Genomic DNA, 11,876 nt, shown 5'->3' with positions numbered 1-11,876 from the left:
TTGAGGCCCGTGCTCACTAAATCGACAGTAACATCTTCATTCCTAGGTCTTATTTCATCAGCAGTGAGTAGTGGTCCTTTGACCCTTACTTTCTTCATTTGCAATGTAAAACAGAACTAAAAGAACGACTTTTGCCTACTCCTTTGTTATTTATTTTAAAACATCCGAGCCATTTAGACTGTGATAAAAACCAAAGGAGTCTGTGTCACTATGCCGACAGAGCAGGGATGAATCAGGGAGGGTGTAAGCAGCTCCAAACCCAGCACCCTCTGCCTCAGCACACCCAGCTGCCCGCGTGAAATAAGAACTGGAAAAGCAACCCAAAAAACACCCTTCCTCTTAGCTATGAAGGAAGCCAAATCCAGGGCCTGGTGCTAATGAGGACAGTTCCATAAACACAATTGTTGGTAGGAAATGGCCTTATTCGTGCTGTGTGTCAGGGTCAGGAGAGCCAATGTGTCTCTTCGAATTAAATTCACAAAATAATCAGGGCAGCCTCTCATTAATTTTGCAAACCAGATTTGATGCAATTGGGAGATTTTTCACAGTAAATCAGACAGTTCCTACACTGGTGAAGGGTGCTTAAAAAGAAAGTTAAGCTCTGGAGTGAGTTGGGGGAAGGAAAGGGATGAAGGGGTCAAAAGTCAAATCCAGAGCTCTCCTCAGGCTTTTCTGAGCACTGAGGGTGTGATGCATTTCTGACAGCCCCTAGAGAGGCAGCTAGAGACAATGCCCACTATGAGGAAAAAGGTTTAAAACTTCCATTGAACCAATAAATGAATAAATAAAACCCTTAATTTCAAACACAGTTCACTTTTACTCAGCAGAAAGAAAAAAAGAATATGGTTTTTATCCATGGGGAAGTATGATCTATTGGAGCAGAAGAGAACATGGCAAAAGGGTAAAGAGGACTGTGAGTTATGAGGACAGGGGTACAGAGCCAAAATAAAATTCAGGAAATAAGAGAGTAGGAAAGAAGAAAAACAGAAATAATTGTGGATGGAATGCTGTCTTTTTAATGTAACTTGTAGACTCTTTTTTTTTTTTTTTTAAGAAGAAGAAAAAAGATGTAACCACGTGTTTGAGGTCTATGATGAACAGGCAGTGGAAGGAACTGAACAACATGCAGAGGGGAAAGCTGAAGGTCAACAAATCCCCAAACTTCTCCAGCTCACAGGACAGAAACAAATAGGAGCCCTTGTAGAGGCTGTAGAGAATGTCTCTGCAATGCCAGGAGAGGCAGACCCACCCTTACAGCTGCACAGCATAAGGACCGCAGTTAGTGGGTGTTTACCTCTCCACCACTGGGCTCAAAGGAGCAGACCTCGTACTGTTCTGCCATTGGGATGAACCCTAATGTATTTGAGGCCCTGAAGAGGAATTTGTTTTAGAATTCAAAATAATGCATAGAATGTGCCATTTTTCTCGGTCTCTTAGCTGTAGGGAGGCAGGGAAGAGCAGATGTTTCTCTGCCTGTGGCTCTGCTCCCCTTCAGCACACAGGTATGTGTGTGTGCAGGGCCTTAGTCTGCTTGAGAGCATGACACCAGGATGGCTGTGTGGCAGTATCTGTGCAGTGGCACACTAGTGTTGGCACACATTTGCTTTGTGCAAATCAACACAAGTTTCTGCTGTGCATGCCTCAGGTTTTCTGCAGAGGTTTCTGTGACAGGCAGGGAGTCATAGAGTGGCTGGGGCTGGTAGCCATCTCTGGGGTTGTTGCATTCTGATTCCACTGCTCTGAGTTGCCCAGGACTGTTCCAGTTGTGTTTTGAGCATCTCCAAGGCTCCATAATCTCACCATCACTTTCAAAGTAAAAAAGTTTTTATTATGTTCAGGCTATGTCCCAGTTACCTGCCTGATTTTTGTCTTTAGAAATGGATTCCAGGGTCCATCACCTTCCAAGGGTCTGAGGTGGGGCTGAACAACCAGTTATTTCACAGGTTCTCCTTCCTGTCCTTCTTGAAGACTGAAGTGAAATTTGCTCTCTTCCTGTGCTCAGGAGTCTCTCCCAGCATCCATGACCTCACAAAGACAATTGGGAATGGCTTCATGATGGCACAGCCAGCTCCATCAGCACCCATGGGTGTATCCCATCACATCCAGTTTGTTGAAGTGTTCTCTCATGTGGTCATCTTCCACAGAGACAGAATCATTTTTGCCCCATACTTGATGTTTTTCAGTTTTTCAGGTGAAAACAACTTCTGATATTTGCTACTGGAAAGTTTTAAGTATTTATTCATTCAGATAACAAAAGCATATGTCCAGCCTTATCCAAAATTTCACTTGGTCTTATTCACACCATGTTGTCCTTTAATGCAGCCTTGTCTTTCTTCCTTATGGTTTCTCTTGTCCTAAGTATTGGGAGCCAAAAATTGACCTGAAAATAAAGAAATATGATGTTTAGGTCATAGTATTTCTGAGTTACAGTTCACTCAGACACTGTAGTCAGTACTGAAAGCTATTAAAAACGAAAAAAAGAAAAAGCATGGCCACATCTGCAGCAGCATGTAAATGTTTGCCTTAAATATTTGCATGCGTATTTTTCCATTTCTACATATATATGTCTAGATATGGAATTAATGTTTTTACAATTGAAAATTTCTATTTCCTAATGGTATTTGCATTTCCAATACCATTGTGCTTTTAAAACAGAAATATATTACCTTCTGTTTTCCCAAATAACAACATGTTGTACAGCACGAAGGGTCTGCTCACAAATGCCTGATATTTGCCATCTGCATTCCAGAAATAAGCTTTGTACTGCAGATGCTTATCAGACATTTGTGAAAACAAGTTTCTCCTCAAGTTGGACTCGATGATCTCTTGAGATCTCTTCTACAATTCTGTTAGAGCTCAAAGTCTTTGCAGCACATACCCATTGGGGTGTATCCATTTTGTGGCTGATGCATAAGAATTGAAGGGCAGAAAAACACAGTTTTGTAATCTAATTTTACCAGTAGGCAAGTTGTCTCCCGCCCTTGTGTAGGCAAGCACTGCTTAAAGTCTATTAGCACATACTTTAAATTAAGCAGCCTTTAGGTATTTCCTGGATAGGAGTCTGCCTACGATGCTGAGAGAAGGAGATTGTTTCCATTGTGCTGATGGCTTACCGTTCTAGCAAACACATTCTTGACAGCTTTCTGTTGTATCTTTGCTCTTTCCTTGAGTAATTTTGCATGTAAATATTGTATCCGCTTTGTCTCCACGTCAGGATAAAATGAATTTGACACAAGTATTTTAAGCTGGGTCAAGAGGCCAGAGGATAACCCAAAAATGATTAAGAAGAAGATGATTATTCCAAGCTGGAGCCATGTCGTGGAGAGGTGGAATTCTGGCTGAGGGATGCAGTTATTCTTAAACAAAGAGATCTTCAAAAGATCATTCTTTGCAATATGCTCGTTCATGACAATGATAAGACTATTCTTCTGCACAAGAAAAAGGGGAAAAGAGAGTTGAAGATAGTACTGGTTCTCTCCTTTATAATATTTCTCCTATTGGATATTCACCTTTCCTAAGGTCCATTAATGGTCTAATCCATCCAGTGCCTATGAATAACAATATATTTATTAGCTATTTTAAAAATATTTCAAACTGCATTTTCTCCATTTCTCCTGGGGCAATGTCCTACAATTACATTTTTAGTAGCTCTGCCAGAAGAATGTTTAACTGCTCTGGCTGCAGTGGTTTAATTTATTCCCACCCCCATGAATCTGCTCAGATCCTCTGCTGGGGAGACATTCTTTGTGAGTAACGCCATGGAGCAGAGCATGCCCATCCCCTTGGCTCAGTATTTGATGAGCAGTGCTTCTGCATCCACCTATATATGTAGCTGTAATGGCAATGGTCCTCTTTCAAACAAACGTATGAATTACAAAGCCATGAAGAAACTGTCAGTTATTGGCTCTGCTTCTGCTCCTGCAGCTGCTGAAAATGAAGGGAAAGTTTTCAACACTAAGTTAAAATGAGAAATATAAAGTACAGATAAGTACTTACTTGCTGAGAAAGTCTGAGTTGAATCTCCAGATCTGGTAATTCTTGGAGATGTTTATTCACATAAATGATTAGCCAATAAAACAAATAATCTACTGCAGCAAACAGAAGCCAGACACAAAGATGAATAAATACAGGGAGAAAAAAATGCTGCATCTGTTTTCTCTCCTTCCTTGTGAAGCTGAAAGATGGGATTGTCACGTAATTCTTTCTTTCCTTTTTGTTAAGTGGCAGAAGGCATGGCCTTTGCTGTTGCTTTTGATGCTCATCAAATGTGATGAACCGTTTTGTGATATAAGTATTCTTAAACTTGGCATTATGAGAGCCCACAAAACGTTTGATAAAAAGCACAGTTCCAAAACAAACTAAAAGAATCCCCACTATGGGCAATACTTTCTGGCCTATACAGGGCAATATATTCAGCATAAAAGATATCTGGTTAGCAACTCTCTGGATTTCTTGTTTTGTGTCATTCAGCTCTTGCTTCAGTGTATCATCCGAAATTGAGTAAGATGGTGTAAACTCATGCTTTATAGTCACAGAAAGTGCGTTGGTAGGAAGATTGGCCATCTCGTAAATCCATTTTACAGCCTCAATGTAATACTTTATCAAGTCAAATTTCTCATACTCTAAATGGCAGGTTATGCTGTCTGTCAGAACCTTTAGGTTGTGGAAAATGCTTTGGATGTTGCCAGCTACCACAACACCTGTACCAGCAGTAAGGAGAGCATTCTTTCCCTCCCGCAGCCCACAGGAGAGAAGGAATAGGGCACTGAAGCAGCGCAGGTGCTTGGAGAAGCAAAGAGCGATGGAGAGTGAGACCCAGATGAGGCCACAAAGCAGCAAGAGACCCGTGGACTGCTGCTCCAAGGAGACATGGATGCTAAGAAAGAGGAGAACACTTAAGAGGAAGCCAACTGCAGAGCAAATGGCAAAAAGCTGTATCAGGTACTTCCAGCCAAGCCTCCTTTCTGACACAAACACTCCCCAGGCTTTCTGGGCTGCCAAGGCAAATACTCCCATTTTCTTCTGATTGTTGCTGACACTGAACAGGCTCAAACTAAAAAGAAAGGAAAACAAAAATGCTGTTAGATGCGGGGTCACAGTACTGACAACAGGGCATATTTGATTGACAGCTTCACATCACGAAAAATACAGATCCGACTCATGTGGCAGCTGAACTGCCCCAATGAGACCCAAATCTGAATCTCAGTATAGATAGAATCATAGAATCATGGAACAGTTAGAGTTGGAAGGGACCCTTAAAGGTCATTTAGTCCAACTCCCCTGCAATGAGCCGGGACACTTACAGCTAGAGCAGGATGCTCAGAGCCCTGTCCAGCCTGGCCTTGAATGTCTCTGGGGATGGGCATCCAACCTCCTCTCTTGGCAACATGTTCCACACATACCAATGTGTAGGGGATGATTATGGGGAGCAGTGAGATGGGGAGAAGAGAGATGGGAAGCAGTGAGATGGAGAACAGTGAGAGATAAGGAAGGAGGATGGAGGGCTTCTCCTTCCGCTGGAGGTAGGTCAGTACAGACTGAGTCTCAGAGGCATTATTCCTTCACTAGGTCTCTCCTAGGACAGCATATTGGCCCACATATATGGTTAACTCTAATTGCTCATTCTTCTCACCTTCTCTGCCTACAGCATGCCCACACTGTAAATTAATTCAATCTGATGGGAGACTGTATTTGCTCCATATTCACATCTTTCCTGCTTCCTTGTAATACATTTTTAGTGCCTTTCTTTCCTAATTTATATGCTTATTAGCCTTTTAACATACTAGAACAAATAAGATACTAATTAAATAAAATAAACTGTTTCAATTTTACCCTGTAATAAGGAACAGTTGCCTTCACAAATACATCCTGAAGATATTACTTTGTCTTTTGTTTAGCTTGAACACAGCAGGTAGCCAGGAACCAAACAATTATTTTATAGACATGCTGTATTTTTCTGGCATTTGACTTTATGAATTCTGCCAGCATTTACTGTGCCATTTTCCCCTTCCTCTCCTTATTACTGTTTACCGGTTTTGTTTTTTTTCTGTTGCCATTGGCTGTGAATGCAACAGGAGCAGGGGATGAGCAGGGCAGGCAGATCCTCCCCAGTGCTGAAGGATACCCTGAGAAATGCTGAAGACTCTGGGTGCTTCCCAACCCCAGCAAGGATGGGAGGTGGGCAGCAACAGAGTGGTCTCAGTCCCTGGCACAGGCTTGGAAAGGCTGCTTCCCTCCAGGGCCTCAGCTGTGAGTAACAGCACATAATAGCTCTTTTACAGGAGAGAAATTAGTTAATGACTGTCCAGGAAGTGTTCAGCAGATGTATGTAGAAGTCCCCCTGTGTTTGGGAAAGTGGTGTAAGCAAAGTGGGGAGAGGAGGCAGCACACAGGAAACCAGGCTCCAGCTTTTCAGGATCTTTAAGCACTGCTGCACATTCTTGTACATCAAAGAGAGGTAACCTTTGGCAGTGAACAGACCTGGAGTTCTGTTCTTGATTTTAGAAGTCATAAAAAATCAACTGCAAAAACTTTTCACATGTATGTAACATTATGCAAAGATACTGAGAGTATCTGCGTTTTCTTTTACAGCATTGCTGTTCTCAATCAGTCTTGTGTGTTTGCATGTATGGTTGTTGTTCATTCTTGTCAATGTTAAATAGACTTTAGGTAAATGACATAGGAGCCATCCATCGGTTTTTGGAGCCTGTGGCAAACACTCAGGTGTCTGCCTGATGGCTGAAGGTTGGAAAATTTGCACGCATTCCTGACTCCTGCAGAGCCTGTCCCAGATCTCAGCAGTGCCAGGGCTGAGCCGTGACTCAGCACCTCAGCTGGGTGCTCTATTTTCTCCATAGGACATCAGCAGCAGAAGTAAATATTGAGTGCAGGAGAAGCACACAAAGGATGAAAAGTGGAGGCCTAAAAGATCATGGAGACCAAAAATTCTTAAACAGCTGTGAGTGCTTCAGAAGGGAAAATAACCTCCTGGCTCAGAGTTAGAAATAAATCAGTGAGCTCAGTGCCTCAGTGAAAGAGGCTAATCCTGTGCTCAAAGAGAAACCTTGAGAGCTTTCTGGACTGTTTTCTTTTGAAAACATAAACCACGAAAACTCTCCTAAAGCTGCTGGGTGCAAATAGGAATTCTACCAGGAGGGTGACAGGAACAAAGCCTTCATTTCATTGCAGTCTGAAGCAAAGCAGATTTTTCTTCTGTCCCATATCATGTACCGATGTGGCACTGCTACCTTTATTAATGTAGCATAAGGAAAGAATTTGTCTGGAAAAGCAGTTTCTTCTTTTTAAGTGCCAAAATCTTTCCACCATAGTTTTCTTGTGGCATGCACCACAGAGGGGAGCTGGAAACTGCCTTTGAACCTGGGTTTCCTGCAGAACCCAAGGGGAAACCCTCTATGCCTTAGTTTCCCTTGCTGGGAAGTTCTTACTCAAATCTGGAAGTATGATATTCATCCACCATATGGCATGCTGGCAGGAGTAATTATGAGAACAAATTCTTTTCAGCAAGGAATTTGGTCCATGCTTCTTAAGGCTTGTGATGTACTGAGATTAAGGCAATGTAGTTAAGAGGTATTTAAGTTCATGCTTATGATATTTCAGATATTGCCTACAGATTTGAAATAAGTGGAAAAATAAGTGCATAGCATCGAGCATCCCTAGAAAATGTTTTTCTGGTTCAGCCACAAGCTTTCAGCTAAAGCTGTGTCATTGTTGTATATGCCTATTCACACCATGTATGATTTGTTTCCCTGCCTACCGTGGTTATTTTGTGGTCACTGTCCAAGCAGTATGGTCGTCTTCACTGCTGATTTGACCCTGCTTCAGCCCCTTATTCTGATGAGCAATCAGAGCTCAATTTCCACTATATGGATTAGCTCCAGGTTTGTCTGAGTTACATCTGTGCCAAAACAGGAAGAAGGCTTAAAGATGTGATGGTGTTTGTCAAGCTTTGCTAAATAAGATTTGTCCCTGCTGTCTGTCTTCATTTATAACTTATATCCACCACCCAAAATATTTCGTGAAAGCTATTAAATTACTAAGTCCCATTACAAATAGCTAAGTTGCACTGCAACAGTTAGGCAGCATGGTGACCTCATTGCAGCCTTTCAGTACCTAAAGGGAGCCTACAAATAGGAGGGGAGTCAACTCTTTGAAAGGGTAGATAATAGCAGGACAAGGGGAAATGTTTTTAAGTTGAGGGAGGGGAGATTTAGGTTGGATGTCAGGGGGAATTTATTCACTGAGAGTGGTGAGGTTCTGGAACAGGCTGCCCAGAGAGGCTGCGGATGCCCCATCCATCCCTGGAGGTGTTCAAGGCCAGATTGGATGGGGCCCTGGGCAGCCTGGTCTAGTATTACATGTGGAGGTTGGTGGCCCTGCATGTGGCAGGGGGGGTGGAGATTCATGATCCTTGGGGTCCCTTCCAACCCAGGCTATTCTGTGATTCTGTGATTCTTTTTCTCACTATAAATTTCTAGGAAACAGTAGCTTCTTCCATTATATTAAGAAAAGAGTTTGCATGGGTGACTCACCCATACATTGTAAATTTAGGTCTGGTTGTAATTCCTAAGCAAGCAATAGCCTGGGTAGAAACAGTTTCAGAAATACTCTCTTGCAAATACAAGGAGCATCCATGTAACTATAGCAGTCATCACAGCAAGTGGCTATGGCAGACCAAATCCCTGAAGACACTGAAGGTGAGGCTGGACAGGGCTCTGAGCAAACCGATGTAGCTGTGGGTGTCCCTGTTCACTGCACAGGAATTGGACTAGATGACCTCTAAGGTCCCTTCCAAATCAAACAATTCTACGATTCTGTGGTTGGCAGTGAAGACACTGCTCTCCACAGGACAGCTTTATTTGAAAGAGTTCAGTAGGAGCGTGGCTGTGCAGACAGCCGTGCTGTGCCCCAATCTCAGAGCACAAGTCACCACAAAAGGGAGAGATCAGGTGGAATGGGAGACTTACACCTCCTTGATGGTAAAGTGTTGGCTACACAGCGCTCTTTGCCTCATAAATCCGATTTGGATTTTACACAGGAATTAGGAAAAAGGGCACAATAAGAACATAAAAACAAATATTTCCTTTTTTGGCAGTGTCAGCAGCCTGCTTTCCCAGCCTGGATGGGCTGGGAAATTCTCTTGCACTGAAATGTAAGAGAATTACTTCCCTTTTTTGGATACCATCAGAAAAATACGATGATAAACTAGTCTTAGCAAGAGACAAAAATACAAGAGGTAGTCTCACATTACTTCCCTTGGTTAATGCAGGGCATTCAGCAAAGAAATAGAAGTCCAATCAAAAATCCATCAAGATGGATGGAACTACCTCAGGGTTTCCTTAGTAGCCTGCCATTTCTTGTGTTCACATTCTTAGGTCCTCTGCAGGAGGAAGGAGAGTAAATCATATTTTACACAACAAACACAGGTGATGATTTAAATACATGTGAAATATTAAATGTATACACTTAGGAATTTGAAAGAGTAAAAAACACAGCCACAGAAATACAATAACGTACAAAAAAAAGGGCCCCATCAAAAAGCATAACAACACAAGTAAAAAATCATAACTGATCAAGATATCTTTTTCTTCTTCTAAACACTGGATCAGGAAAATTATGAACTTTGTGAAGTATCATCAGGTCTTTAAGATGCTACTAATTAGTTAAATGTGATCTAACACCAGATGTCAAAACTGTAATATTCACATCCGAACTAGCTGTGTCAATGTCAGTGAGAAGCACAGCTTTCCAGAGCCAAACTTTAGACCTGATTTAGAAGCCCATGCTTGTGTCACATGAATTGCATCCTATGAGAGCTTCTTCCCTATATTTACTACAAAAAGCCTCCAGAGTGCTCAGAGACAGCTATTTAAAGTCAGCTGTATCAAATATTCTATGTTTCTCCTTTGTAAGCACGGGTACTTGTTGGCTGAGCTGAGTGCTCAGAACAGGACATAGCACGTATTGCGAGCAACTGTAGAATCTGGGCAGCTACAGAAAGAACAACAAGTTTGAAGTCATGCTTTCTCAAGGATGCTGCTGCGGACGGTTTGGAGGACTTGATGCAGCAGACCCATGGACGTGCTTCTCTTAAAGCAAAGGCAGGAATAGGGGCACAGTTTCAGAAAATAAAACGGTAGTTTTCCTATTGAAAGAAAACAACTCTAGAAAATACCACTGTCAAGGAGGGCTACACAGTCCCTTCCCCTGTATTTTACATCTCTGTATTATAGGCAGAGCCTAGCTCTATGCTGTTTACAAACCTTAGGAATAGACCATCCAATCAGTAAGGTGGAAACAACTAACTTAAAGCAAGTTCTTTTACCTTAGAAGAACTAACCCCCTCCATCTTTACTATCCACCATTACTTGATACTATCCTAAAGTACTACTTACAGACCTTCCTGTAAAGCACATGAAGGATCTTCTAAGTGCCGTGCTTCTTGCTTTTGGTGAGGAACCAGGATGGGTTCTAACAAAAAATAACATGAGTAATTTCTTTTCCATACCCTCCCTCGATGAGTCAAGCATACCACAATTTTGAAACTACTCTACTTTTGACTAAGATTCATAAGGAAGTAACTTATGCACGAGAACAAATATAGTATATAATTTGCAAGTGCCAGTTTCCACCTTTTTTTTCTGGCAGAGTAATAGATAGCAGCAAATGAGTTCTGGTCTCAGATTTCAATGTCTTAAAATTATGTCAAATAATTCCTTAGGTCTGGAACATCTCGGCTATTTTGGTGCTTCCCATTGAAACTTGCAGCAATTCAGTGCCCAGAGAACTTTGAAGCTCTAAGTATTTTTACTCTAGAAATGTTCTTATAGAGACCTTTATAAATATTGTGCCCCCAGCACAAGAAGGATATGGAGCTGTTGGAGCAGCTCCAGAGGCGGCCATGAAGATGAGCATAGGGCTGGAGAACCTTTCCTCTGAAAACAAGTTGAGGGAGCTGAGGTTGTTCACCCTGGAGAAGGCTCCAGTGAGACCTCATTGAGGCTTTCCAGTACTTGAACAGAGCTAATAAACAGGAGGGATTTTTTTACAGGTTCTGAAACTGACAGGACAAGAGTGAATGGTTTTAAACTAAAAGAGGAGAGATTTAGGTTAAATGTTACAGGGGAGTTTTGCACTCGGAGCACAGGCTGACCAGAGAAGCTGTGGACGCCCCATCCTTGGAAGCTTTCAAGGCCAGGTTGGACATGGTCCTGGGCAGCTTGATCCAATGGGTGGCAATCAACCCATGGTGGGGGGTTGGAACCAGATGGTCTTTAAGGTCCCTCCCAACCTAAGCCATTCTATGATCTGATATGATTGGTATGATATGATATGATATGATATGATATGATATATGATATGATATGATATGGGAACACAACACACAGCAAAGACTTCTATTAACTCTGGATTTATTCAGTAGCTAAATAAGATCATATTTCTTAAAACTTTCTGGAAAATCTATAAAAATTTTGTTTTGCTTTAATCAAGCCTTTGGCAATTCTAAATTTTACTTTAAACGAACTACTGTTTTTTTGCGAACACTGTGTTTTGTGTGTATATTTGTGTGTAATGGAGGAGGAATTCTTTGACACCCATCCTCTCCTCTTGAAATGAGTCACACAGGTCTTATCAGTTCTTAGATGGATCCATTGAACTGGGTAGTCCTTTCCTTCAGTTTCCATCAGAGCTACCTGATAAAAGAAGACTACAGACTTACTTGAAAGGAAATCAAAGGCTGATTATATCTTTTGAAATGGATAATAACAGTAACAGTAGTAAGAGAATCCTTATCCACAATCTACTCAGTAAATGCCTATGATACCTTTCCAATAATATCTTCTTTAGATTGTCTTTTA

General features: G+C 41.7%; 1 protein-coding gene across 3 annotated transcripts; it reads right to left on the bottom strand.

Annotated features, from left to right (window-relative positions):
• Positions 1 to 244: 244 nt before the first annotated feature.
• DCSTAMP (dendrocyte expressed seven transmembrane protein) lies at positions 245 to 10,546 on the bottom strand. Of its 3 annotated transcripts, none has more exons than XM_052703943.1 (5): positions 10,413 to 10,546; positions 9,345 to 9,395; positions 3,997 to 5,053; positions 3,114 to 3,428; positions 245 to 2,380 (listed from the first exon to the last, which is right to left on the bottom strand). In XM_052703943.1, the coding sequence occupies exons 3-5, from the start codon at positions 5,014 to 5,016 to the stop codon at positions 2,297 to 2,299; spliced, it is 1,419 nt and encodes a 472-aa protein (XP_052559903.1). In that variant the 5' UTR covers positions 5,017 to 5,053; positions 9,345 to 9,395; positions 10,413 to 10,546; the 3' UTR covers positions 245 to 2,296. The 3 variants fall into 3 exon arrangements, with proteins under 3 accessions (XP_052559903.1, XP_052559902.1, XP_052559901.1); XM_052703942.1 differs by having other exon boundaries at positions 9,345 to 9,397; positions 10,417 to 10,546; XM_052703941.1 differs by lacking the exon at positions 9,345 to 9,395 and having other exon boundaries at positions 10,417 to 10,546.
• Between the last annotated feature and the right edge of the window lie 1,330 nt (positions 10,547 to 11,876).

The sequence above is a fragment of the Tympanuchus pallidicinctus genome, unplaced genomic scaffold, assembly GCF_026119805.1.
Source record: "Tympanuchus pallidicinctus isolate F22 unplaced genomic scaffold, pur_lepc_1.0 scaffold5, whole genome shotgun sequence".
Lineage (NCBI taxonomy): Eukaryota > Metazoa > Chordata > Aves > Galliformes > Phasianidae > Tympanuchus > Tympanuchus pallidicinctus.
Note: the sequence above shows the minus strand (reverse complement) of the source record. Positions and strands in the feature narration are given on the sequence as shown.